The sequence below is a fragment of the Helianthus annuus genome, chromosome 16, assembly GCF_002127325.2.
Source record: "Helianthus annuus cultivar XRQ/B chromosome 16, HanXRQr2.0-SUNRISE, whole genome shotgun sequence".
Taxonomy (NCBI): domain Eukaryota; kingdom Viridiplantae; phylum Streptophyta; class Magnoliopsida; order Asterales; family Asteraceae; genus Helianthus; species Helianthus annuus.
The window spans coordinates 28,584,607-28,609,531 of NC_035448.2; the positions used below are offsets into that span (position 1 = coordinate 28,584,607).

Below are 24,925 nucleotides of genomic sequence, written 5' to 3' on the forward strand. Positions count from 1 at the left end.
GAGCAATTGTCAAATGAGGAAGATAAATTAATATATTGTTTTATCAGTGTGCTTATTTTGAAAAATAGCGATTACTTTAATATAATAAAAAACTTCATAATATATCTTTGGTAATTTGTTTATAAAAATGCGGTGAGTAAAAATTTTCAAGTAACACAAGTTTTTTGTTTTGTTTTTTTTTTTTTTCAGGTGTAGATCAGTGGAAACCCTTTTTACTTGAAACCCCTATCTGCCTAAGATCGAATCCCTCCCCACACGCCGGTCCTTTTGAAACCTATTGGGTATATTTTTTTCGATGGACGACAGGACTCAAACCGGGAACCTTTCGGGCATGAACCCCAGAGGGAAAAACCTTCTCACCTCCGTTGTAACCACGGGGCTACAACATCATTGGCTTTCAAATAGTACAAGTGATGATGCTATGCGGTGAGTTTTTAAGTGATAGAAGTGTCATAATGCTAGGTGAAGCAACAAAATTTTGCACTTACATGAGATGATTATCAAATTAAGAGAAAATGTAAATCAACATGTATTAGGATTTTGTAAAAAGGACATTTTTCGTGAGAAGACATAAGAATTGACATCTAGGCATCATGTTTTAGGCTTAGACATGATGTTTTGGGTTGTTTTGACAAAAAAAACCAAACATAACAATTTAAGACACAACGCAATGAATTCTAGGCTTAAAACTTAAAGCACCATATCAAGAACGTTAAGTAGCGTGTTTTATGTGTTAAGCATTGTGTTTTAAATTTAACACCCATAATATGTTGCATTGTGTTTTAAATTGTTGTGTTTGGTGTTTTTCTTACCAAAACAACCCAAAACATCATACCTAAGTCTCAGGGCCGGCTCAACCATTTTGGTGGCCTAAGGCGAAGTAAAATCTTGTGGCATTTTTCCCAAAAAAATGTATGTAATTGAAAGTTAAACTTGAAGGGCCCAAGTGTAATTATTTGAAAGATTGTGTTAAAATTTGAAAACAAGAAAAAAAAATGGTGAAGCAATGATTCAAACTCAGGTCTCACCAACATCCATAAATACACAAAACCACTACACTACCAACCATCAATTTGTTAATAAACTACACCCTAAATCTTTTATAAATGGACTGTGGTTTCATCAAATTGTAGAGGCCTTATAGTTTTGGTGGCCCAAGGCCCAAGCCTCATTTGGCTTACCCTTGGGCCGGCCCTGCTAAGTCTAAAACATCATACCTACATGTCAATTCCTATGTCTTCTCACACTTCTCACGAAAAAAAAAAAGTCATTTTTAAGTCTAAAACATCATACCTACATGTCAATTCCTATGTCTTCTCACATTTCTCACGAAAAAAAAAAAGTCATTTTTATAGGAACCCACCACCCACTATAACTTTTAGGTTAATTTATTATAGAATCAAGCGCTTAGTTAATATTAAAAAAAATTCATACGAAGGTTTTAGTGATATCTTTGCTAAAATAACTTTTTGTAAGTTCTTAGATAAGGATTTAGAAAATACAACCCACCCTCTATACAAGGAAATAGTTGATAAAAAAAAACTAAAATAGCTTTTTCTTTTGACCAGTTAAAAAAATCACATGTATATGTTATCTATAAAAAATACTATGATCATTACAACTCTTTTAATAGGCTTATTAAAAAACACTTATATCCTTTAAAAGAAATTCTTCAACAATACTTTAAGAACCAAACAATTCTCAAGAAATAGGCCTATTAGGAATACTTTTAAGTCTTTAAAGCCACATAGCAAAAAGTCTATTTTGAGGGTTTAACTGAATAGACTGCTATCATAAAGAAATTTTGGGGTGCTAAGTAGGTAGTCAAAGCTTTGTTTAAGTAATTTGACATAGTACAACAATAAATATAAATTCAGTAACTAAATTTAAGTAACTAAATTTAGTAACATGAGGTGTTTTAGCGAATAGCAAAACTAAATGAATAGGTAAAGAACTTAGTCACTTACAATGGATAGTATTGACTTGTCGAAGGTATTTGAAAAGAAGACAAAAAAAATATCATGTGATCAACGTTTATGGTATACCACCATCAGATTGCTATGAATAGTCAACCACAATGTTGGACTTGAAGTATTGAATACTAAAAGGGCATTTGACTGAGAATTCTTTTAAGAGGTTGGAATGTGTCCAAATAATTGAAATTTTAACAAATTTAATTTGAGTTTGCCAACAAAATTTTAGATTTAATTTGGTTGTAAGTTTGTTAAGGAGACTAGAATGCGGTGCTAGTTGCCATGATACTGTTTATCGTTATCAAGTCATGAAAAAAAAGTTAATTAAGCTGAATAACTAGAGTAGTTAGTATGGTATTGTATCAACAAGGAGTGTGTAGTTAGTATTACATATGTTGTTTGCTTGTGAAAAATAAAGCACAAATATTTGATTGATGTAAATTAACCTAATGCTAACTTGATTTACAGTTAAACTAAGAAACACAAACAAACAGAAACACCACATAAGGTATGAGATAAGGAATCAACAATGACATTCAAGTTCCGGTTTGATAACATTATGTATAATCTGACTTAATTCACTTTACTAACTAACTAACTGCATAAACATAGTCATTTTTAATATATATTTATAGTGATGGACAATTACCATACTTAGTAATCTAGCATATCGCTAATTATCGATTCAAGACCGATAAACAACATGCTAAGTTGAAATCAAAACAATTGTCAACACACTACAAGAACCTACGATGGAACATCGTGATGTTTATTGATTAAGGACTCATAAATTACATATACTAAAATGAGATCGTACATAATATATCTTGCAACACACTCAAACATCAAACACAACATTGAGGGCCTCTTTGTGTAGAAACTAGGTTCACTTTTTATTAAAATATATTACAAAATAAATAATAAATAATAACGAGACTCTCGTTATTTGTGGGAAATTCGACTAGTACAATAACGGTTACAAAAATTAAATAAACGAATATAAAATACAATATAATTGTACCAATCTTGATTCAAGCAAGCGTCTTTGGAAACTTCAACCGCACCTTCCAGATCGAAACTCCGCTGCAAGACAAGCAAAATTGTTGACGGTTTTGGTTGAGGCACGTGTTCAACACGCTTCCCTTAAAACAGATTCCGCGCCTCCTCTTAGACGGTTCTGTCTCCCAGAGTACAACAACCGGAACAGTATTTGTACTGCCGGAGATGGCTCTCACGCCCAAGATTCCACCGGGTATAATGGTGTTCTAATTTAGTAGAAAAATGTGAAGTTGTTTAGTTTGAGAGTTCTCCTCTCAATGTGACAGGAACTAGTTTCTAACACTTTTGAGTTATTAAGATTCACTAGTATCTCTCATACAATATGAACCCAACATTCACATATATATATACTTACAAAAGATGAAACATATTAACCATTAATATTGTAATTAACAAGATCATCAATCTAGTAATAAACAATATTAATTTATAATAAAATGTACCATTAATATTGTAATTAACAAGATCATCAATCTAGTAATAAACAATATTGATGTGCAATAAAACGGAATTGATGTGGCCAAATGAAACCGTCATATCAATTCATGATATTCTAGTAACTAGCGAAGACCGAGTTGACTAACTTAACTGAGTCGCGCGCCACACGGATGCCACTACGCATACCAGGACGCCACCCGGTCGTGCGCCATTTGCAGTCTTCGCCATAGCCAATGGCGTGCGCCATGCGCCTAAAAAGCTTGCGCCTTAGCCATAGCCAATGACGTGCGCATGTGCCTAAGAAGCTTGCGCCGCATCGTCATGTGCCATGCCATGGCATCCGCCTACGCCACCCAAAGGTGCGCCATATGCGGACCCGCCATGTATCCCACCACGCGCTCATGGGCAAAAATACAAAGGCGGTGTGCGAAGTTCAAAGCGCACCACATTGGGCTTATAGCCCACGTCACGCGCGCATGTGTGCAGGTGCGATGAACCCTTTGAGTCCCCACTAGTGTTTGCCTTTCAAGGAGTGCTCCTCCTTATATACCACTTTAAGTTTTGTCATTCCACCTATGTGGGACAAGGTGACAAATCTTAATCCATTTTTCTCATCTTTGTTTGTTCCAAACATACAAATTCAAGCTTCGATTCATTCATCTTAACTCTATTTGGACATAGTTTGAACATAAACCCATAAATAATTATTTATACAACACATATATAAATATTATCGATGTCTAAAATATTTAGTGAAAACCTCATTTCACTAAATTTCCAACAGTTTGACAACTTTTGAATGGTTAAGTGCTGAACCAGTAAAATGTCTGAACCAGTAAGAGGTTTGAACCATTAAGAGCCAGTATAATGCTTAATTGTTCATAGGCAAATCTCTCACCAATTCAAATAAGAGGTCTTAATCACTCAGACTCAGTATAATGCTTAACCAGTCAGAGGCAAATGTCTGAATCATTTAGACATCTGCTCGTAAAACAAACAGTCTGAACCATTAAGTGTTGAACCAGTAAAAGGTCTGAACCATTAAGAGCTTTATTAAGAGATAAACAAACAGCCCCTAAATTCATTAAAATTATTTGCTAGCAAAAATAACAAACGCATATTCATCACGTGAACAAATAATTTATTTTCAACATATACAATCTTCATGTGCGGTAATACTGCTCGCCCATTATTGGCTGAAATGGGCGGCTAAGCTAATAGTGTCAGGCAGCTGCCTGGCACTCTCCTATTAGTCCTACAAATTTACGCTTTTATCCCGCTTTAAAATTACGATTTTGCCATCAGTTTAAAAATGTGTTTTTGCCCCCACATAAAATTAAATTTACGTTTTAGCTCCCAGCTAAATATTTAAATTTTCCACTCGGTTCAAAATTACGATTTTGCCCCGTTTAAATTTACTCTTTTGCAATTAGTTTTTTTCCCTTAAAATTACGATTTTGCCATCAGTTCAAAGTTATGTTTTTACCCCCACTTAAAAATAAATTAACGCTTTTGCTCCCGGCAAAAATTTCAATTTTGCCATCGGATAAAAATTACGATTTTGCCCCGTTTAAATTTACAGATTTGCCATTAGGTTTTTTTCTCACAGCTACGTTACGATTTTGCCCTCAACTTAAATTTACATTTTCCCCATCGTTTTTGTTTGTTTTCCTGGTTAAATTACAATTTTGCCCCCAGTGTAAAATTACAGTCATGCCGGCAGCTGCCTGGCACTCCCCTATTGGTCCATTTAATTTACGATTTTATCCCTGAAATAAAATTATGATTTCGCTCTCAGTTAAAAATTCCGTTTTTCCCATCGTTTTAGTTTTTTTTAGCAAAACTATAAAAGTTTTTTTTTCATTGGTTAAATCCATTTAATTTTTTCCCGTGTTAAGGAGCTACCTAAGACTCGCTCATTAGTCCTGAAAAAATACAGTTTTGCTCTGAGCAGAAAATTACGGTCTTATCATTGTTTTAGTTTTTTTCCTAGCAAAATTATAGTAGTGTTTTTTTAATTGATTGAGAATTATTCGGCAATCGCCCCGCAACGCGGGCGGGGCCAGGGGCGAAGGATAAGAGGGGCGGGGAGGGGCGCCCGCCCCCCCCCCCCCCCCTGAATTTTTCGCTCAGTAGTGCTATATATGTAGTTTTCGTATAGAAATTTGTAGGTATATACGTTTTCGCCCCCCCCGACCGAAAAATTCAAGCTTCGCCACTGGGCGGGGCAACTACTAGTTAAATACATTTACAACACCAAATACGCTCATAGGAAACAAATTGCTTAACCCCAAATATAAATGATACTTTTTTTAAAACGGCAATGAATAAAGACAACCCTCGAAAGTTCAAGCCCATCACTTTCAGTTTCCGGGAAAATGCGCCATCCGAAGACCAACTAGGATAAAACTCGGTTAGGATCGGATTCAAACTTGAGACCTAGAGTCTTCAGCCCGAATCTCATTTATCCACCGATGCCAGTTCAGCTAAAGCTTAGTGATAAAATATAAATGAAACGAATTGCAAGTTTTGTAAGACAATAAACTTATCCTAGATATTTTCAATGATGGCTTCCAAATTTGCTCTAAAAAACAAAAGAAGTCGCTCTGGTCTCGATCGGCGCACCAAACCAACAGGTTAAAACAGCCAAGCCGGCTGCTGCACCCCATAACACAATTTTTCTCATGGGCCATGGGTTTTACATATTGGGCTGATATGTTACATATTAATCAAAATTCAAAACATATAACTTTTACAACACATGTTAATTAAACCGTCTTCTTGGTTTCACCCAAACAAAGATTATCACCAAACTAACTAATGTAACCCATAAAAATAAATATATAATTTAATATTACATATTTGTTTGTTTTTCTTGTTTTACTTATCTTTCTTTTTAAAAAATAATAAAATATATAACATCAAATCAAAATCTCATTTTTACATGAAATCAATGCCTTATACCGAATAATTAATATGTAGTAGTATGTATGTAAAATGTACCGACCAGGTACTAGCGGTAGTAAAGGTTGTGGAAGCGGTGATGGTGGCAACTATAATGGGCGACAGTGGAAAGGGAGGAAAATATTCTAATTCTTGTGATTGAGTTATCTCATATTAGAGAACCATAAAATTCATTTACCAAAAAGATATAGGCAAGTTTCAGTACAAATCGGATATATATTATATCCGAATTAAGGGAAAGAGCATTAAAGAGTTTTTACGTATGGGGAATCAATCAGTGGGTGTCAGATGACATCCATTAAGTTTCTTTTCTTTCTCAAAGCGTTAACGGTGTTGGTTATCTAAAGGTGCACGGGGCGTAAGCGGGGAGGGCCTTCGGTGACCGTTGTCCCCGATCGGGAACACCGCCGCCATCAACGCGGGGACCCGAATCGGGGAGTGATATCGGTGTGGAGTCACCGCTTTGTTTGCACGAAGATTGAGGAACGGTAACTTTGCAACGGTCCGATTTTTAAATAAAAAAAATCACTTTTTTAAAACATATATAAATAATCATCCCATTCACTCAGTTTTTTTATACTCAAACCATATCAACCTCACACATTTTTTATACTCTCCAACCACACCAACTTCACTTTATTTTTTATACTCTCAACCGCGATAGTTTTTGGCGTAAAACTACAATTACGATCGAGATATGAAAACATTCCTCAAGCCGCACGACGATGCTCCGCCAAGTATGTTGCTGTTCATCCTCGCCCGAAAGCGCGAAATCGCTAACAAGTACGGGTGGCCATGCGATTTCTAAAATTTTAATTTTCTAGTTTTAATGTAATTTTTATTTTCTAGTTTGAATGTGATTTTAATTTTCTAGTTTGACTTTAATTATTATTTTCTAGTTTGAATTTATTTTTTTTTTATTTTCTACTTTAAAATGTCTTTTGTTAAATTATATTTAATTTTTATTGATATTTTTTTATAAACATGTATATTTTCAACAAATAAATAAACAAAAAAAAAAATTAAAAAACCGAGTCACCTATGAGGGGAGTGCCGCCATCAATTTAGGGTGTTAGGGGAGTTTAAGAGGGGAGTTGACGTGACACAAGACGATTGGTTGGGCGTAAGAGAGGGGACTCACCTCTTAGGTGAGTGCCCCTTACACCCTAATATATTTGCATCATAATTGCTTATTTTGAAAATGAAAGGAAAGGCTAAACTGCCAGTTTTAAGTTCCAAACCGCTGCTCGAACTGGTGAACCAGTCGACTTGTTTCGGTTTGGGTAGTTCGATCAGTTTATAATGGCTTATGAACACCCCTAGTTGACATGAGTCACTTCTCAAATCTCTAAAGCCTGGCACCTAGTTGTCTATATGTTGGAACTTGGACGGCTAGAGGTTGTTTGATATTGATTCTTTTCAAGTTCTTAGACCATGTGTAGTGGTAATGTGTTATAATGCCCCCACCATGGGGCATTATCCGACACGTGGCGTCCTAGTCAGCGATGGGGCATTATAGCAAAAGTGGCGTAGTGGGAATAATGCCTGATAATGCCCCTTCCAATCATTAAACAAAAAAAAAAAAAAATTAAAGGCAAAGAGATGGATGTGATTGGCTAGTCAAAGTTGCATGGGGTTCTCCAAAAGTTGTCAGACACATGTGCCAAAGTGATTGGTTAAAGAAGCATGTGCAGTACTCTCTCTCTCTCTACTCAGCGTTATTATTAAAACGCCAAACTTCATTTTTTTGATTTTTTTTTTAAATAACGCCCCATGTAATGGTAGTGGGGGCGTTTTGGGGCGTTATTTTTCAATTTTTTTAAAAAATCACGCCCCACTATGGGTGGTGTTAACATAGTCTGTAAACACTATTTTCGGCCTAGCAGAAGCCGAGAAGGCAAACTGTTTTGCAAATTTTATGTCCAAATAAGTATAGCGAGTCAACACATTTTATCATCTTTCTTACAGCATAGAGAGAAACCATAACCGAGTTTGATGCAAAAAAAAAGTAAAGTATTTGATCATATTGTTAAATAAAACACCAACCTACGCGTCTTCCGGGGATTCTTCACTTTTTATCTCAAACACCTTCAGAAGAATATCTTCAACAGCCTACACAAAGTCCAAATTCTAATCAACACATCCACTGACAATATATGTTCTTGAAAATTGACAAATTAGAAAGCGACTTCTGTAAGTAACCCTAAACATAAAGGACGAAAACTGTAATTTACCTTGTCAGGAGTAGATGCACCAGATGTGATACCAATTGTCACATGGCCCTTTGGTAGCCAATTTTCTTTTTTAACCAACTCACCATCCTGTTCAAAATGAGTTGGTTAGAATGTAAACAAATTACCTACACGTAAATTAATTGCATAGTTACAAGTGTTTTTTACCTTTGTCTTATAGACTATATGGTTTCCCGGACCCACTTTGTCTACACTATCGACCCAATAAGATGGAATACTGCGATTCTCTGGAATCTCTTGTAGATGTGAAGTATTGCTCGAGTTCCACCCACCAACTACCAACATAAGATCCATTTTTTCATCTACTAATTTGTACATAGCATCTTGGCGCACCTAAAAAATGAAACAATATTTAGAGTAAAGATTATAATGGTGGCAATTTCAAAGCCTGTTTACTTGTGAATAGGTTACATTTTCGGATTAATTTCATATATATCCCGTTAAAAGTTCAAAATTTCGTATTTACCATTTCTAAACACTAAATTTGTCATAATAATACATTTCATAGTAAATTGAATAAATAGTTAGGAGAACATTGTTACTGTACATGTTTCGACTTGGTAAAAAAATAGCTACAAAGGAAGAGGGTCAAAAATAGTTCGCCTAAAGTGTAATGTTAACTCACCCTATCAAAATGTATTAACGAAAGTTAGGTACTTCAGTTATTATTGTAATAATATATATTTGTGTTTTTTCGGGCTAATCCAATCCAAATCAAGTATTAGTTAATCACCAATACCCGCTCGCACATTTTGACAGAGAACACTTACTTGAGTAGCCTCACAGATAGTGTTGAAACTCATGAAGTGTTCAGTGAAATTTTCTACTCCAAATTTTCTCATCATGGTCGTCTCTACTAATTTCCCTGCAAAAATTGAAAAAAAAAAAAGTAAGCATCATAAGTTGAAAATTCTAAGTTCTAGACAAGTACGGCGATAAAATAGAGAAAATTATGCCGACCAATTTCCTCCGTTTCTCCCTTAAGCATTGTAGTTTGGTTTGCCACACCAGTTTTGACTAGATCAGTGTCTGGATCGAAACCCTTGGAAACTGCAAGTTTAAATTTCTACGAGTATCCAAAAATTTGTAAGCGTGTAGATTGTTAAAACATAAATAAAAAATCAATATTATATAGGTTTGAAAGGGTATATACCTCTAGAAAAGCTTCTTTAGTTGAGCTAGATCCGTTAAGTTTACCACCAAGGATGTAATCACACACATATGTCGCCTGAGTGACAAAAAAAAAAAAAAAAAAAAAAAAAAACCCTTTAGTACATCTTAATGAGTAGTGAATGCAACCGCGTTAAGGAACAGGCATAAAGACACGAATATAAGATGAAGATTAATAAGCATACCTCATTCGTATCCTTAACAATGACATACTTCCCTGCAAAAGATGCGGTTGCTATAGTTTCCTCATGATGATATTTGCCATGAATTATAGAAGTATAAGTTCCCTTTTTATGCTTTTCAACAGAATTCCACACCTTGTATACCAAACAGAAAGTGCATAATAATATGAGAACATTACATAAGCCATCATAAAGTTAAACTAACAAAATATATATGAAAAAGAAATACCTTAGATACCCAAGGGCATGTTGTATCAACTATTTGAACTTGTTTATTATTTAAAGTCAACATCTCGTTTACTGCTGCTCCGAAAGCAGGTAATATTACAACAGCACCCTTGTTAACGACATGAAATTGTTTTTCTCCGTTCTCAACAGGAATGATTTTAACTTCCATCTCCTTTAGCCTCTACATTACGGAAGTAAAGTTTTACCAAATTTGACAGGATAACTCAAACTACAAATCAATGCAAAGGGAATGCTAAACATATTTACACGAAACACGTGAAAATATAAGAAAATGAAGAATGTTGTGTGGTAATAAGTAGATTCCTCATAATACCTTATTAACAGTAGGGTTATGAATAATTTCATTGGTGATCCACATCTCATGATCCGGAAACTGTATCCTTGTTTCATAAGCAATCCGAATGGCATGTTCAACGCCATAACAAAAGCCATAAGCTTTTGCAAGCTTCACTGTGACATTTCCCCATGTGTATTCATTATTATTATCCTTCAACATCTTTATTAAGTCACCTTGTAGTAGATAAACACATCAGTAAATAACAATTCTGTTACTATAGTATTAGGCAATAAATTTGATCAAAATATAGTGCAAATCCATCCACTTAGACAAATGCAATTATCTTTTCATGCTTCTCTTGTTTCACCTTTTGTTTTTGTAATTTCTAAATCTTGACTACTAACTATTTAATATTCAATTTTTAACATGTATAATACATGACTTTCTATATAAACACAATTTCCGTTAATCTTAGTTAGGTAGAGTGGTGTGGGTTAACTAGCATGGGCTAGCTAAAGCGCGACGTCACTTCCACGTAGGCACTGGGGGCTTTAACTAGCCCATCCGTTAATTAACCCAGTGTGATTTAACTAAAGGTTAAAAAAATATGATTGGTTAAATCAAAGGTGGTCCCCACACATGGAATGGATAACGCTCGTCAAGGGCTTGACGGAGGGTAACATGGCGCCCCCTTTTGGCTAGCATGGGGCAATGTTTGTGGCTTTAACAAGCTGATGTGAAGGTGGGTGTTAACCCACAACACTCAGCCTTAAGGCTATAAACAAGCTAAAGTATGTTGGGCTCAGGCTTGAGCTTCAACTTAAAGTATGTTGGGCTCAGGCTTGAAAAGTAAACCTCGAGCTCGGCTCGTAAAATGCTTGAGTGTGGCTCCAGAGCCAGCTCATTATTTATTTTCTATTTAATAATAAAATAAAATGTACACATATGTAAAAGAAAAAAAAAATTAGCATACACATATGTATTATTTTGTTTATTTTTTTAAAGATGTTTAAAAAACCAGGAGGCAGTTTTAAAACATTAGAGGTGTTATTTTTTTTTTCCAATATTGTTGTTGTAAACAATTTAAACAAACCAACGAGCCAGTTATCAAGCGATCCACAAGCTGAGCCAACCTGGCTCAGGCCTGGCTTCGCTCGTATTCAAAATCAAACGAGTTTTTTTAATGAGTAGTGGGTTTTTCAACAGCCCTAATCCAACCCAATAAACTTATCAAATAAACTGCACATTCATCGATTTAGATAAAATTATGTACCAACCACCCGTATAATCAACTGATCAATAAATCTATGAATAATTTTCAATCTCCCTATAAACCGATACATCCATACGTATCCATCATATGCCTAACAAGCTCTCATACAGTTCACTATATTTAAAATTCAGTAACATGTTAACAAAAAAAAAAAATCACATAACACTTACTGGTATACTCTTGATTCATGATCTCAAGAGTCTCCTCCTTATGCCCGAACCCTTTCCGGTTGTAATTATCGCTTCTAGTCAACTTATGCCGGAACACTTTTGCATCAAACTCATCATCACCGGTTATCGAAGAATCTCCGGTTGAACACCGGACCGATAGAGGCTTCTGGCATCGGAATAGTTTAACATCCGGCAGACACACTTGTTTAAAAGTTGGAAAAGTGATAAATGGAAGAGACGCCATCAGAAGTTGGAAGAAAGTCCGGTGATGAAATTTTAATATTTTGTTGTCGTTGAATCATTTGCCATATATGAGCTGTTTGGTTTCAACTCCATAATAATAGTATAATGATATTAATATGCTTTTTTTATACATAAGATACATTACTTGATTTGTTTCGCACTTGATACGGACTTTTTTTTGTTTTAACCTACGTTTATAAGCTGCCTAATTTGAATTAATTCAATGTTCAAACACTCTTACTTTTTAAAATCTTTACTTCAACAATATTTTATGTTAAAAGAAGTACTTAATTTTCAACAAATGGATCTATTATAGATATTCTAACGTCACATAATAGAAAGTATATTTGAGGATGTGAATGTATAGATTTTTGTCATTCGTTGTTATAATAAAGAAAGAATAAGGGTGTAAATGAGTGAGTAGTAAAGTGTCAAAAGGTTGGTTTATGCAGGGGCGGATCCACGAGGTTTTTGGGGGTGCCCAGGAACCCTTTCGGTTCGGAAAAAATGAAAAAAAAAATAGTAAAAATTTTGTATGATTTGAAAAAAAAAATAGTAAGAATTAGTGAAAATATACCAAAAGGAACTCCTGGAAAAAATTTCATAGATCACCACTGGATTTACGTATGTTACAACAATAAATATACGTAAGATTGCAAATGGTCCTATGATTTCTCTTTAATTGTTTAAGTCACTAGATAGTAAGATCATGTGTAGTGCGAGGGGGAAGACCTTTGGACTTTTTGCGCCATGTGGCGGTCCAGTCAGCATGTGAGCATTGTGGGGCATTAGGCCATGGGGTATGGGGCTTGGGTTGGGGCGTGGGTTGGCTGAAAACGCCCAAGCCACCACCCCGGGGGCTTGGGTTGGGGGCGTGGGTTTGGGCGTGGCCCCATTGGCGTGGGTTTGGAGCCGGGCGTGGGGCGGGCTAGTAAGTGATATGGCAGGCTCTCAATCGCCAAACCAAACTCATGCCCCCAACCCAAGCCCCCAATGTTGATCAGTTCTGTTTAGACATAATGGAAAACATGAAAACATACCTGATTGCAACAGTACAGGCCAACAGAGAATCCAGATGGAGACACAGCAATAATGTTTGACATAATTGTCATCTTGGTCTGGTTCCTCTTTAGGGTGCAATCTAATGATGGTGGTAAGGGAAACCGAATAAGGGAGTTCGGTTAGGAGAGAGGGGCGATTTCATGAGTGATGTTATTGTGTTAAGAGTCTAACCCTTTAACCCTCTAATTATCTCCTTATATATGCACCCAAGAGGAAACCCTAATTAGTTAATAAGGGTAATTTGGCCCATCAACAATTACCAACTAATTATTTAATAGGATTGTTATATATTTTGATCCATATAATGTAAATGATTATAATGGCTACTAGATTAAATATAAAATAAAATATATTTAATCTTACATTCTCGCACTTAGCCGAGTAATCATTTGCTATGAGTATTAGATAAGCCTGATCAGGAGTTAACACTCATTTTAGCCTTAAACAAGTACTATAGCAGAGGAATATAGCCGTTGAATCATTATGCGACTCAGGACCCCCATTAATCATACTATAGCCTTAATATAAAACCTAATCGTCATGATCAAAATATGCATAAGCCCTTTGTTTGATTTGTAATTTTATTTGTCTATATGCCATTATGTCGACTTGACATATTTTTAGAGACATACAAAATCAAACTGATGAGGAAAATTAACTAATACTTAGTCATTCATAGTACGATATGCAATTGCGCATGACCGTTAAATAATACCCGTCTATGAGCTCTCTTAATAAGACTTATGGGTAATAGCCCTTCAGTTATAGGATCCTTAAGCATATCATGAATGTATTCAATAAAAAACTTAGTTTCCTCAATTCGTTCATAAATGAATAATTAATTGCGTATCGAAATTTAATGCAGCACCTCTCGAACTGTTACTGTTCAAGGAGTCATGGTAGCTGACTTTATCACATTAAGTCTTCAAAACATTAATTATATGGAGTTAATAAACTTATGAGTCCACTGATAAATTTCCAACAACATTTAGCGACTATATTATGTCGTTATAACTTAGGTTGTTAATATTAGTGCATTATGACTCCTCCATGAGATAGGTTTTGTCTACTGACATAAGGATATACCCGAAATTACATTTTGTCATCTTTTAATATTACAAAGTTAAAGTAATCAACCGGTTTTAGTTCTCACTTTTCTTCAAGTTTTTTAGCCTCTCGTTTCTTTTAAAGATATTGTAATACTCCATTAGATGCTTCACATTAATCTAGACATATCTAGGGTGTTGCAATGTGAGTAATATCTAAACGAGTATAGACTTAAACTTACATAAGGCTTCCAATTAATGAAGCGTAAATAAATAATCTCATTTATCCTATTATCCTCTAAAGAAGAGCAGTATTGTTTGTTACATATGTAAGGACCCATTTAATGTTAAACTTATGGAACGATACTATTGTCCCATTGGGTCTATCTCGGTACGTTATGATATCTATTACATAAGAGACATCTCTGAGATCTATCAAAGTTTGTGTTAACAATGCTTTGACTTATGTAACATATACTTGTCAAAAGAATATTATTTATATAGACAAGTTTATCTTGGTTGCTCCCACTCATTTTGAGGTAGGTACATTAATCCACTTGGTTGTTGATGAAAATAATTACGTTAAGATTTCATCACATTATGATGTTTGCATTAACCCATTCATGGATTTTATTGGCTTAGAAATAAAGTGTTCTTTAACCTTCAGTTTGGAACTTTCAGGTTGTTTTATGAACATGTAAATATGTCAGCCATTTGTTAGGGAAAATTCTTTTAATGTTCATCTAATGTAGCTTTAAACTATTATAAACTACTAGAACAGTGATGATCCTCAAAGAAAACTTTGATAATTTATCTCTTCCTAAGTATAACCTTTGACAATCAATCATGCTTCTTAGTGTCTTAACGTTTGTATCAGGATTTGGTTTAGTTATGAACACTCTTAGGTAATTCAATCAAATCCCAAACGTTATACGAACACATAAAATCAGTTTTACTAGAAAACTGTTTTATTCCATTTAGAAGATTGATTGACACTAATGGCTTAATTCGAAGAGATTGGATCAGTAATCTTTTCCATAATCCATTTCAACTTTAGTTAAGGAGGTTATGTAATCATCGAAGTTAGTAGGCTTTTAAACCTAGATGACCTCCTGAGTTGATTATTGGGTTTTAAAAGTTTCAGCTTTATGGATTAGCTCTTGGTTAGGTTGCTATCATTTTCATTCTAAGTTTGAAAGAGTTGGTGCAGTATGGTGTAGAAGAGGTGTAATCGGAGTTAAATTCGGAGTGAAATTTAATGACACTCTTCCCCCCACCTCTTGTATTCCTTGCAAGTCATGATAAGGACTTTGACTGCTCCCACTGACCTTAGAAATCTTTAGGAACTCAGCATGCTTAGGGTCAATATTTTAACGACCAACAAATTCTAATAGGGAAACACAAATTAATGACGTTAGTAGTTAGTAGTTGTGATTTCTCTTGATGAGGATTATGTTAGTTTAGGCAAGAAATCCAAGTATGCCCATAATTAAGCAACAATGAAACTTTTGTAAGAGTAGCATTAAATTTTAAGGAGACAAGTATTAATGGAACAGTGTCGTGATGGAGCGGTGTCTTGTACAAGGTGTGTAAATTTAGGTAACGTAAAATTTTCACTCCTCCACCACTTGCAACTATTGCAAGTTATTATTAAGACACTTAATGCTCCCACTGATTTTTAATATCTCTAGAATGCTACAAGAGAAGTTTCAATGAGCTACGTGACGTGGGAACCTATCATATATACGTTAGACTTTATTTGATTTCTTTAATGTCCAGATATCATAAGAAACTTTAGGGACATATTTAATAGAAATCTTATTAAGTATATATATGAACAGATTTCTTCTAAGACCGTGTGCCATATGCGACAAAATTTAGATACAAGTTGATAGTCTGTTAAATGATAAATGAATTATGTCTGAATATTCCATTTGGAATAAGTTCCACGGATGTCAATAAATGACTTATGATGGACCCATACTTATTCCTTAAGCCAAGTAATATTTAGGGCTGTAATGTCATGATTTAAAATCACTTAAAATGAGATTAGATGAAAAAATCATCCTCATTAACCATGTCATGATTTCTCATGAATTTCATTTATAATGGATGAAATTTATAAGTCTCATTTTTCTTTTGTCAAATTTTCATTTGCATGATAACAAAAGTTGTGAAACGATAAGGTATCATCTAGTTTCATGTTAGTAATGTTTCTATCCAGATATTTAGAACAAATAAAATGAGAGTTTAAGGTAAGTGTGACTTTAAGTTTGCTATCCAAACCTCACAACCTTCATAACATTGCTTAATTATAATACTATATTCTGATTAATCTTCAGAATATATAAGGTATCGAAAAGCGTTGTTAGAAGACTGTTCATTATGGTTCTTATAGTCTTAACATTTAATTTTGTCACTAACTCTCATGTTAGTTATTTGTTGACTTCTAGTAAGGAAACGTTTAAAACGAGAGTCAACTAATCATGTGTTAATAGGAATATTAAAGAATTATCAGACTTAAATATCATTAGTAATTGACTATCTAATTAATTTATCCAACTGTTCTTTAGAATAATGGATAGTCTCGTTGCTTATGTCTAGTCTAATGACATAATTATGCAGTGAGATTTTCCCTTGAAGAACCTTAGAGTTGGGATTTTGTACTTGTATTTTGTCTATGGACCTTAGAACAATCCTCTTTCAAAGTTTAAGTGGTTGTAAGGTGAGTAACAACTTATTTTCCAGCTTCAAACATTTATTTCTTTGTACATATGTTGCTTATCAACATACTCATTATACTTTGGTACTTTTGAGTGTTATAATTGATTTATAAGGCATCAAATTTGTACAAGTGAAAATCTTAGTATGTAATGTACTGGAAAAATGTACTTATTTCCATGCGTAAGCCCTTAACTTTATGGGTCATGGTATTGTACATTATTATGTATTCACATATACCACTTAGCTTTATAATTTAGAATTTTAAATGAAGGCATGTATCTTAGGAATTCTTGTGATTATTCCACAATTATAGATTAGTCTTAGGAAAGACTTAATCTGGAATAACTTTTTAGTGACAACACTTATTCTTGATTATCATAAGAGACATCATGTTCGATTTATCCTAATCATCATGCTCTACTTTTCTTCTGTAGTGCTTTATCAGAAAAGAGCAATAGGATTATCGTGTCTTAAGAGATAATCAAGGATTTAATTTAAGAGCTAATTCTTATAGAAACTTTAAATAAAGCAAAAACATTTTAGGTTTAGAAATTAGAGTGGATGAGATATAGATTTATAGAAGAAAATTACAGTGAGTAAAATTACGGGTACTAAAAAATAAGACAGACGAAATGATCATAAAAATTAATGAAGGATCATTGATATAAGGATCATTATGTGAAGAGGTTGTGATATGTCTATTACTAACATCAAAATAATAGACTTATTTAAAGTTCTACTTAAACGAAGACAAGTCAGCTTTGGCCAGAAGTGTAATCATTTAAGTATGTGTGCAAAGTGGTTGTAACAAATCAGCTTTGGCCAGAAATTGAGACAATCACTTTAGTTATGCACTTGTTAAGTATGCTATCTATGAAGGAATTAAATCAGCTTTGGCCAGATATTAAGACATTCATGTTTATGATGCACACTTAACACAGCTTTCGTAATACTTGGATGATAAGTAGATGTATCAAATCAGCTTTGGCCAGAAATGATACATCAGAAGCTCATTCAAGTTAAGCCATTTTGGTTTTGTAAAACATTATTTGATCCTTATTAATTAACTAAGTAATTACTAGGGGTGTGCATGGGTCGGTTTTGACCAAAAACCATAACCATAACCGCGATGTCGGTTATTGGATAACCATAACCATAACCGATCGGTTATGGTGGTTATGGTTATTCGGTTTTGATGGTTATAGCGGGTCGGTTATGGGTGGTTAACCGTGTATTTAGCTTAGTTAAAAATAGCTTAATTTTTTTTAACATGGAATAAATTGTTATTGCCTATTTGTATATATATTAGTATATCACATAGTATTAAAAAATACATATAATCTATAATATTAATACCAATTATTATCAAATATTCATATAAAGTGATATGATACATTCCATAAATTCAGATAAACATTCAACCAAAACCACAAAATGATACCCATAAGTACTAAAAATCTTCAATCAAAAACATCAAATATTAAAAATATGGTGAAAAGTCCTAAATCCTACAAAGATTTATTACATGTCGGTTCGGTTCGGTTATGGTGGGTATGGAAAAAATGATAACCATAACCGACCCGCTACTTTCGGTTTTCAAAAAAACATTAACCGACCCACCGATTATTTATTTGGTTCGGTTTTTTCGGTTCGGTTTTGTCGGTTAATTCGGTTATGGTTCGGTTAATTCGGTTTTTTGCACACCCCTAGTAATTACAAAAACCAATTATTTAGTAGCAAACCACCTGTTAGCGCCGAGCTAAATCTTAGTTCACATTAAAGAGCCTAAAATAATGAGGTTTCGAGTAAGGTCTCGAGTCTGGTCTTGACTGAGTTATGAGATCTCGAGTCAGTTATGAGGTCTCGAGTGAGATCTTGAGTCAAGTCTCGACTCATCTTATAACATTATGAGGTCTCGATTCATTAATGGTCTCGAGTCGCAACCTCAGTGTCTCGAGTCGTAATCATGGTCTCGACTGCTGTGAATTATGAGATCTCGACTCCTTATGAGGTCTCGAGTCGCAACCATGGTCTCGAGTTGTGACCTTTATGGTCTCGAGTCGCAACCTTATGGTCTCGAGTTATGACCTTATGGTCTCGAGTCGAGACCTTTGTCTCGAGTTGTACAGATTTAAGCCCTTAGTCGAAACCTCAGTGGTCTCGAGTCGAGACCTTATGATCTCGAGTCGAAATCGTTGTCTCGAGTTATAAACATTTGAGAACACTTATGATTTCGAGTCGAGTTCTTGTGGTCTCGAGTCGAGACCTTTGTCTCGGGTGGTTAAAACTTATCTCGAAACTTCTGTTACAGCTATTAATGTGAAAACATAACCGAAAATTCGAATTGTTAGGGATTTTGAGATATGGTTTCCTGTTTTAGTGATCTAATTTTATCATAATATTTCGAAAATTTTATCTGATTATCTATTAACAGATTTCGAAAATCTTTAGAATGCAAAACAGATCAAAACAGGAAATAACACTCAAAATCCAAATTATATTCCAAAACATAAAGGAATTTCGAATTTTCTAAGAGCATATGATGAATCCTAAAAAAATAAAACATAATTCTGGAACCCGAAATCTGAAATTTAAGGCTTTAAACAGATTTCGGTACAATTAAGATTTACCATTATGATTCCGAGTCATTTAAAAAACATTCTTTTCCCGAAAAACATTAATCTCGGCACATATGACCCGAAACAGCCGTGAGTTTTATTGAGTTTTCGAAACTTCTATTTTTCAGATTTCAATCCCAGAATAATGGATACGAAAACAGAACTGACTAATCAACATATGCTCTGAGACCACATGTTGATCAGTTCTGTTTAGACATAATGGAAAACATGAAAACATACCTGATTGCAGCAGTACAGGCCAACAGAGAATCCAGATGGTGATACAGCAATAAGGTTTGACATGATTGTCATATTGGTCTGGTTCCTCCTTAGGGTGCAATCTAATGATGGTGGTAAGGGAAACCGAATAAGGGAGTTCAGTTAGGAGATAGGGGCGATTTCATGAGTGATGTTATTGTGTTAAGAGTCTAACCCTTTAACCCTCTAATTATCTCCTTATATATGCACCCAAGAGGAAACCCTAATTAGTTAATAAGGGTAATTTGGCCCATCAACAATTACCAACTAATTATTTAATAGGACTGTTATATATTTTGATCCATATAATGTAAATGATTATAATGGCTACTAGATTAAATATAAAATTTATTTAATCTTACACCCAACCCAAGCCCCACCATACCCCATGGGCGTGGGTTTGAGTGGTAGGGGGACTCCCATTCCACGTGTCAACTGTAGGATCGTTATTGACGATCGAATGAGTCAATCAGAGCATGAACACCACTGTTTATGCAGCGGAAATACACAAACAGCTTGAATCAAAGAGAATGGAGTAGAAATAGAATGCAAATCACTTTAAACACGTTTTCTCATTAATACTTCTCAGAAAATTTCGGCAGCAGTTCGGCTACACATTCGACATTCAGTTACAAATAAGAAAACACAACTGACTATATATAGGGGAGTTGATTTCGCTCCAAATGACATTGTGTCATTTCGGGCGGAATCAGCAACATCTGATTTCGCTCCAAATGACATAATGTCATTTCGAGCGGAATCAGCCCTTTACAACATAAACATTACAAAACAGCCCCTATACTATACATAATTCACATATTTGACCCCTAGACCCTATACAAGCTTGACTAAGACTAAGACGTAGGCTTTAGACATTCGTGCATCAACAAACTCCCCCTTGGATACAGCCAGAGTCTTCAGTCTTGTCTTCGGGTCTTCAGAGTGACTTGAACGTTTCTTCTCTAGGCTTTGGCTTCTTCGTCAGCAAATTCTTCAGCCTATCATTATCTTTTTTCTTTCTCTTATCCTTTTCGGCCTGTTGCTTCATCCATTTTCCTCTGTTTGCTTCCAGTTTCTTGCGTTCACGTTCAGCTTTCTTTCTTTCCTTCTCTTCAAGCGACCACCATTTAGAATTCCATATATTTTCAGAATTAATGCCTTTCTGAAAACAAATAGATACAACTTGTTGAAACTGCATCACTTGTTCACGGTCTTCAGACTGAAAATGGATCTTGTTTATGAATAGACATTCAATATCCTTGGCCGAGCAATTAACTAACCACATCAGGTCGTAAACAAAAATCTCTCGAATTTCATTCCCTGCTGTGTACGTGATCACAACTTCTGTAGAGATACAGTTGTATACCCAGCCCATGAATCCTTTAGGCTTCTTCACATTCAGAATAGTCTCTTCAACCCCTGTCACTGGATCTACCCTTGTAACTCTCTTCGGGTAGTGCGGCTTCCAGTGTTTGAAGTCTTTCAAAGTCTCAAACTTTATCAGTCCCCACATCGCAACATCATTCTTCCTGACGGGATACCCCAAGGTTCTAACTTTTGATAACTCATCCACATCCCACCATGGAAGGGACATAATATCATGTAACTTTTCAAAATATTGAACACCACATTCTCTTCTGATCGCATACGCAATAACTTGAGGCAGAAAACCCCAGCTAATGATATCCCCCAAAGAAATACTTCTGTCTCTCTGATAATACTTCAACGGACATTTGAATTTACGTTCATTGCTTTCCTTGAACCATTTCTTACGTTCTTCCTTCAGTGGATCTTTTGTGGTGCCATCAAAGTTTTTATCTTTAAGAATCTCAGAAACTTTCCTTCTAAGTTCATCCTAATTCTCTTCAGTGAAGAATTCCACCAATGTTGGAAACTGAGAGGTATCTTCATTCATACTCTCCTCATCAGTACAATCTTCGACCTCAACTCTGTCATACACATCAGCATCTTCAACATAATTGTATTCATAATCACGCTGATGGTTGATGTCGAAAGCATTCAGCTCTTCCTCAAAATCAAACTTAAAATCATCTTCATTCACATTGAACGTTTTCAATACTTCATCCAATGTGTACTTATGCCTTATCTCACCTTCTTCAACATGAGGTTCAATTCGAAGAATCAGCTTCTCAACTTGATCAACATTCTGATCATCACCATGCTCCCCCTTTCCTTCAGCTCCCCCTGTCTCTTCATTCACAGTGTCATTCAAAAAATCATCAACAATCCTTTCACTTGACTGTTCAGTCACTTTGATTCCCATACCACCCTGATCATCATCATCGTCATTATCAGAACCATGACTGCTAGCAGAAAATACTTTCTCATCAACGTCATCTTCCTCTTCTTCATTACCCTCTTCATCGTCATCCTCCTCATCATCTTCTTCATCGTCATCAGCAACAAGATCTTCAAGTGATACATGTTCTTCAAAGATTGCTGATACGGAAGATATAGGAACTGGATTCTCAATAACTAGAGATGGAACAATTGAACTTTCTACTACTGCCACACTGCCTTCAACACCTTTTCCCTTATCTTTCATTTGAGCATCAATCTCAGCTTGACGTTTAGCTCTGAGTTCTTCAACTTCAATCTCTTCAAATCTTTCTTCTATCGACTTTCCGAGCATGTTTTCAACAACTTTATTCAACATGTAGAACTCGTGCTCTTTTGATGCCTTTGCAGCTTCAAGCTCTTTGTTTTTCATCTCGAAATATTTGTTCTGTTCATCTCTGCAAGCCTTTTCCTCTTCTAGTTCAGCCACTCGCACTTTCAGGAAATCAATCTCAGTCTGATCTGTATGAATCTTCTTTAACAATGCCTTGTTGTCAGACTCTAATCTCTTCACACGTATTTCGAGAATCTTTTCACGATCAGCTATTTTCTTGCTTTCAGTTGCAACTACTTTGTTTTCATTCAACACGTCATCCATCTTCTTTTCTAACTTCTTTACCTGTTCATCATTTGCAAAACCAAAATCTCCAATATCTTCAAGATTATCCGGAGGAATATGAAGACCCTTGTGGCCAGAAGAACCAGGAGTTAGTTGAATTTGAGTGAGTGGTGGTGTTATGAAGATTTCTTGAGATGTGAATAAGGTTTGTTGTTGTGGTGGTGAGAGATGTAGTGGTGAAAGATGTAATGGTGAAGGTTGTCTGGGTGGAGTTGGTTGTTTTGGAGGTGAAGGTTGTCGTGGAGGTGATTGATGTGGTGGTGATTGTATTGGTGATTGATGTGGTGTAGGCTCATGTGGTGGTGTTGGTGGTTTACTTGATTCTTTGGAAAGTTTCTTCATCAAAACAATCTTCGGCTTTGTAATCTTTGGAGTAACTTTCTTAATCTTCGGAGATACAATCCTTTTCCTTGCTCCTGCTTTCTTTTTACGACTCGAAGGTGATTGAGATTCAGAAACGTGCTCAGAAGATGGTACGTATGCAGCAGCATCTTTCTCCTGTCTCTTCCTCTTCCTTAACTGTTTCTCTTTCTCTGTAGCTTCTTGAATTCTTCTTAGACGTTCAGTCTCATCTATCTCATCATCTGAAGAACTCGAAGAGCTTGTAGTACTTTTATTAACATCACCACCTTCGACGTCATCAATAACCTTCTCTTTTTCAGCTTCTACATTAGCTGCTTGCTCAGTCACTAAATCATCAACATTTAACATCACTTGATCAATATCAGCATATGGATCTTCTTCCACAGTTACAACCGGCTCTTCAACCTCGGGCTCATCAATCAATAACGTCTTTGCCACTTTCTTTTGCTTTTTCTTTGGCTGTGACGATGACCCCTCACCCTCCTGTGATTTAGGGGTAGCCTTTTTGCCTCTCTTTCTTGGTTCTTTGACAAACCAGTCATTACGTGTGGTTTTGAACTCTTCAAGAGCCTTTAGCTCATCAGCATAAGCTGCTTCCTTCATCTCTTCTTCATTTCTCCAGTTTTGATGATCGATTGGATCAGGATCAACATAATTCACATCTTTGATATATCCGAAGAACTCAGCAACTATCTTTGGTTCAGGATGGTTTGGGAGATATTTTGCAAGCTGCTTGAGAGAATCATTGCTCATGTGTGACTGAACTAACAAATCATTCTTCAAATCACGTTCAATCTCTGGATATGCATGATCAATCAGCATTTGCACAAATCTTGGATACATCCAAGTCTTACTCCTTGTTGTGATATTCTCGACCATGTAGTGAAAAACAATATGCGAGAAATTGTATTTCTTGTTCAGAACCAATGCAGTGACCATGTTCATCTGGTAATCACGCATAGTATCATACCCTCCTTTGCAGTGACTAAGTGACATTAGAACACAATGAACAATGAACTTGTAAGGTTTCTGAAATTTTGACTTCAAATAATTTCCAACATTTAGTGCACCAACATATCCCATCCTGAGCATACAACCTTTGACCATTCGTTCAGGAAACTTTGTTGGCGAGTCTTCATCGTCTGGAAAATTCACAACCTCACGAATGAGAGCCTCTGTAACAGCAATTGTTTTCTTTTCATTGTGATGCTTCACAACCGAATTTATCACTTTGTTTGTTTCATCGAATGTTGCATGCTTCCAGAATCGTTTATTGTGTGACTTGTACACAGGACGTTGATCGGTCAAAGCTTTCTGGATTGGTATTCGACTCATGAACTCCAGAATGCTGCTGAATTTTACCAACTCTGAATTCTTTTGCACATCAAAATCACAACAGCTGTTGTGAAGTGGATCAAATATCACACTCGAACCCTGCAAATCATTAAACCATAAAATGAAACAACACTTAGAAAAAAAATTTCAACATTAAGCACCTTCAGGTGAAATCAAAAGAAATGACTTAAACTTTACAAGCGAAATCACTCAAGGCAATTTAGAAGCGAAATTAACAAAACAACTTAGAAGTGGAATCAGTAAAGGTCATTTAGAAGCGAAATCACAAAAT

General features: G+C 35.3%; 1 protein-coding gene across 1 annotated transcript; it reads right to left on the bottom strand.

Moving 5' to 3' along the window:
- Positions 1 to 8,321: 8,321 nt before the first annotated feature.
- LOC110916217 (4-hydroxy-3-methylbut-2-enyl diphosphate reductase, chloroplastic) lies at positions 8,322 to 12,343 on the bottom strand. The gene is made up of 10 exons (XM_022160970.2): positions 12,008 to 12,343; positions 10,601 to 10,797; positions 10,268 to 10,447; positions 10,042 to 10,173; positions 9,840 to 9,914; positions 9,647 to 9,752; positions 9,457 to 9,551; positions 8,834 to 9,019; positions 8,669 to 8,755; positions 8,322 to 8,546 (listed from the first exon to the last, which is right to left on the bottom strand). Exons 1-10 carry the CDS (start codon positions 12,249 to 12,251, stop codon positions 8,481 to 8,483), a joined length of 1,368 nt encoding a protein of 455 aa, XP_022016662.1. The 5' UTR covers positions 12,252 to 12,343; the 3' UTR covers positions 8,322 to 8,480.
- Positions 12,344 to 24,925: the final 12,582 nt, after the last annotated feature.

What these genes read in the sequence shown, in the direction of transcription:
- LOC110916217 (XM_022160970.2), bottom strand. Translation starts at nt 12,251, where the DNA reads ATGGCGTCTCTTCCATTTATCACTTTTCCAACTTTTAAACAAGTGTGT. An exon ending in ATAACCCTACTGTTAATAAG is followed by an intron (nt 10,448 to 10,600) that starts GTATTATGAGGA and finishes TCCGTAATGTAG; the next exon opens with AGGCTAAAGGAGATGGAAGT. An exon ending in CTAAAGAAGCTTTTCTAGAG is followed by an intron (nt 9,753 to 9,839) that starts GTATATACCCTT and finishes GGATACTCGTAG; the next exon opens with AAATTTAAACTTGCAGTTTC.